The sequence below is a fragment of the Triticum urartu genome, chromosome 5A, assembly GCF_056163025.1.
Source record: "Triticum urartu cultivar PI428250 chromosome 5A, HENAU_Tu73, whole genome shotgun sequence".
NCBI lineage: Eukaryota > Viridiplantae > Streptophyta > Magnoliopsida > Poales > Poaceae > Triticum > Triticum urartu.
This window is the reverse complement of record NC_141877.1, coordinates 166331812-166336663: the sequence shown is the minus strand read 5'-3', so window position 1 is coordinate 166336663 and position 4852 is coordinate 166331812. Positions and strand designations below refer to the sequence as shown.

The window sequence follows — 4852 nt, the reverse complement described above, 5'->3', positions numbered from 1 at the left end:
CATGCTTTCGAAAGGGAAATCCTCAAAATTGAAGGGGAATCCAAATTTTCTTTGTTCTTTGCCCTGGAGTTTTTTTCTACGACGAACATACACCCTGCAAATCACCGTGTTCAAATTTGGCATTTTTCCGGGCTCATTTACCATATTTAGGATATTATGTGCATTTTCTAGGCATTTAGCGCATATAAATCCAATGTAGCTACAAGTGCACGGGTGTGATGTGAGGGACGTGGATTGCTGCTCGATTGCGGCGCATGCAACGATGCACACGCGCGATCCGCGTGGCTAGGGTTCCGGCCAATCATAACGCAACACACAATAGGCTCAGTGCACACTGTTTCCGGAAGCGACGAAGATGAACCGTGTGCTATAATGAACGAGAAAAATTGTAAGGGAACCCAAATTTCTGTTGTTGTTTGTGGTTGAGCTCTTGAATACCACCGCACTGTACGGCTGCCCGGCCCCTCCATCCCAGAGCTCTCGCCAGGAGTCGTCCATGGCACCGCGGCGCACAGTAACTGGTAAGGAAGCGATGGCATCCCCCCGTGCCGCATTCCTCGCCGCCCGCGACCGCACACATGGTAAGGAAGTGATGGCATCTCGCCGTGCCGAGTTCATCATCGTCGGTGGCCATACAGTTACATGGGCGGACTTTGAGGCTGCCATGGCCAAATGGGTGGTGGATCTAGAGGCAGCCAAAGCCGCACAGAAGGAGCGGAAAAGGCAGAAAGCAGTCAAGAAAAGAGAGTCTCGCTGCCGCAAGAAAAAAGAGGCCGCACGCCATGGTGAGGAGAGCTTGGCTGAGATCGAACCATGGTGGGCTGCCACCTACAAGGCCGGGAAGGAGAACGCCGGCGTCTGGCTAGCATGCCCTGATGGCCGCATGTGAGAAGTAGTTTAAGTTTGTAGTATTAGAGCAAATTACCACTAGTACTTTAAGTTTGTAGTATTAACGTACAATGTCGGTAAAAGCATCCTTTGTGGTCTTTGGGCGTTGATTAGCATGTGTGCCCGTGTGCGTTGTTTTGCGTTAATCATTAGAAGATCACAAAACACACGGTTAATATGCCGTACCCGTCTGCGTTTTTTGCGTTAATGACCCATAAGTCAGTTACCCGTGCGATATTTTCTAATAAACCAGGCGTACCATTGACCAAAAAAATCAAGTACATGTGTACATTTTTTTGGAGATGGGATCTGCCAACTTTCTTTTTTCTTGCACACGAGTATTTTACGCGCTTCGTCTACGTTGTGTATTTCCCCCTCCCAAGTTTCAAATTTCGCACCGAAATTTTCATTAGGCGTGCGATTTCAGAATTTATTCCTCCAACCACATCCCCTTCCCCTCAGTATCCCCCCTCCCTCGCGCCTCCCCCTACCGGCATCTCAGACCGCCACCGCCGCAACCACGGCTTCAACCACATCTATGTTCTGCTCGGATCCAGTCAGGTGACCCACCGATCTCTATCACGTCCCCGCCTGATTGCTTAAATGGCGCCTGAGAAACATCCTCATGCCTCCAAATCCCCCCCCCCCCCGCCGCCAGGAGCTAATGGCGGTCCATGGCGCGATGGCCGCTGCGCGTGTTGACCCGGAGGAACACCTCGCCTTTGCCGCTGCCGCCGACATGGTGCAGGCTCTGGCCAAGATGATGTCCCCCAGCGACTACCCTCCAGGACTTAACAGGTAAGATCTGACCAGCTAACTCTTACCGATACCACTTGTAACGACTATGATTTGTACGGTTGATGTATTAAGCATGTTCGTGCCTTGTTTATTTCAGTACTACACATTGTGTGATATTCAAATATTACCGTGTCCAGCTCAATTTCACCAATACCAGCAACAAGCTTACAATACATGACTTAGGATATCACTAGAGATGCTGCCCATTTGCTATTTTTAGTGGATGCTAACCCTGTTGCACTTAACATGCATGTCCATGTACTTACGCAGGGTCATAACGGCCGATGCTTTTGTTTGCCGTCGAGGTGAGCGACATCCCATGTCTTACAGTATTTCACATAATTTGTGCAATTGTAGTTTAACTTCTACCCATTTACTGGTTGCCTGTAGGTACACATGTCAGTGGCACTGATCCATGCTTCGACCCGGAGGAACAGCTCACCTCCGCCGTCGCTGACTTTGGGCGAGCTCTGGCCAATATGAAGTGCCCAGCAACTACCTCTCAGGACTTACCAAGTATGTGCTCACCAGTTCAATCTTACCAATACTAGTTGCAATTAATGGCTATGTTTTGTACAGTCAATGTATTAAGCATGTTCTAGTAAACATGCCTAACACGTTTTGCTATTTTCGCTACCTTTTTATAGACATCTAGGCCATTCTCTGCTCTGGCAGCACCTTCCTTGTGATGTTTAACTATGCCAATTGCATTTTTATCAGTACCCGTTTCAATGTCTATTAAGCCTGTTGCAATTAACAGTTGAATCCATTTTTAAACAGTTGCATTTCAATGGCTACAAACTTACAAAACATGACTTATGATGTTGTTAAGCCTGTTGCAATTAACAGTTGTATCCATTTTTTAATCTGTCCATTTGCTACCATGCTACTCTCCGCAATGAAGATATACTAGAGTTTCTGCCCCATTTGCTTTTTTGTGGATGCTAACCCTGTTGTACTTAACATGCTTGTCCATGTACTTATGCAGGGTCATAACGTTCAATGTTGTTGTTTGCCGTCAAGGTTAGCTACATCCCATGTCTTACAATATTTCACATCATTTGTGCAATTGCAGTTTAACTTCTACCATTTACTGGTTGCATGTAGGTACACATGTCAGTGGCACTGATCCACAGTTCGACCCGGAGAAACAGCTCGCCTCCGCCACCGCTGACTTTGGGCGGGCTCTGGCCAAGATGAAGTGCCCCAACAACTACCTCTCAGGACTTACCAAGTATGTACCGACCAGTTCAATCTTACCAATACCAGTTGCAATTAATGGCTATGTTTTGTACTGTCGATGTATTAAGCATGTTGTAGTAAACATGCCTAACACGTTTGAGCTATTTTCCCTACCTTTTTATAGAGAACTGGGCCATTATCTGCTCTGGCAGCACCTGCCCTGTGATGTTTAACTTTGCCAATTGCATTTTTATCAGTACCGGTTTCAATGGCCATTAAGCCTGTTGCAATTAATAGTTGTATCCATTTTTAATCCGCCCCTTTGCTACCGTGCTACTCTTTCAAAATGAAGATATCACTATAGATGCTGTCATTTTATTACCATTTGCTATTTTTGGTGGATGTTAACCATGTTGTAGTTAACATTGGCTTTCCATGTACTTACATAGGGCTACAATGGACGATGATGTTGTTTGCCGTCGAGGTTAGCTGCATCCCATGTCTTATACACCATCTATTCCTAATTGTAAGTATTTTTAGAGATTCCAATATAGACTACATAAGGAGTAAAATGAGTGAATCTAGATTCTAATCTAAACTATATCTATAATTCTATATACATCCGTATGTAGTTCGTATTGAAATCTCAAAAAAAACCTGTACTTAGGAACATATGTAGTTATATTTTACATCATTTGTGCAATCTTAGTTTAGCTTCTAGCATTTACTGGTTGCTTGTAGGTACATATATGAGGGGTACTGATCCACGCTTCGATCCCTTTTGCGTATGGGGCAATGAGATATTCATGAACAAGCGTCAAGTGAGGAAACTAAGAAAGATTGTTAGGCGAAAGAAACGAGTGATTGGAATTAAGCTCTTTATTTACACTTCGTCAAAGACAACACTGAACTTTAGGATGGTAAGTAATGTGTTGCCTTTTCTCGCTGCCCACAACAAGTTACTCTATTAGACCTTAGTTTCTGATATTTTTCTCTTTCAGTGGTTTCCGAAGCTATTTACTGATGATTACCTTACAAACTACATGAACGGAGTGGAGGCAACTAAGGTTAAAGTATATAATTCATGCTACCATGATAATGCTCTAGAAGTCTTCCTGAAGGCGGTGAAGGATGGGCGGGCGATCGTCACAAGGGGTTGGACAAAAGTGGTTCGTGCCTATGGCATGCAGGAAGGCACATTATGGGTATTCCTCTTCTTCAACACCGTCGGCAGTCAAAATGGTTTACACTTGTCTCTTCACCTTTACCGCCTTTAAATAATGTGGTTCATCATAGTTAATTGCTGCCTAATCCTGTAATTACTGAACATATTGTACTGTCAATTTTATTTCTGGATTCGTTGTTGAACCATTGTGCTGAGAATTTGAATTGCACATTTCGTATTTCAAAATTTTCAATTAGAATAATAAATTACACGCAAAAATAAAAATAGAACAGATAGTCATGGACCTTTGCAAACGGTTCTAGCAGTAAAAGCGCTTGCGATGGATAGCCCAATGTCACACAGTTTTCTACATCAAATCATGTGTGATGTAGTTAATGAAAGCAAACAGTTAACCAAGGCAGAGCGTGTGTGATAGTTACACCTTTCACACACGAGCGTATACATAAAACCATGTGGGATGTACATCCGAACAGAAACGTTTTCCCTGGATTGACTGTGTGGGATGTACATAAGAACGGAAATGTATTCCTTGGATTGACTGTGTCTGCTTTACATACGAACGGAAATATTTTTCTGAGATTCACCGTGTGGGATGTACATACCTACAGAAATGATTTTCTCGGATTACCGTGTGGGATGTACATACCTACATAAATGATTTTCTCAGATTACCGTGTGGGATGTACATACCTATTGAAATGATTGGGTTTCGATGCCTCGGCCGATCTCACGCAGCCCCAGCCTGGATCCCAGGAGGGTCCATCTGCTACCTCTTGAGCACTGCGTTGGATTTCCCCG

General features: G+C 44.2%; 1 protein-coding gene across 1 annotated transcript; it reads left to right on the top strand.

Moving 5' to 3' along the window:
- The first annotated feature begins 3324 nt into the window (after window positions 1–3324).
- On the top strand, window positions 3325–4145 carry LOC147970688 (uncharacterized). The gene is made up of 3 exons (XM_087522720.1): window positions 3325–3352; window positions 3610–3788; window positions 3870–4145. The coding sequence occupies exons 1-3, from the start codon at window positions 3325–3327 to the stop codon at window positions 4143–4145; spliced, it is 483 nt and encodes a 160-aa protein (XP_087378846.1).
- Window positions 4146–4852: the final 707 nt, after the last annotated feature.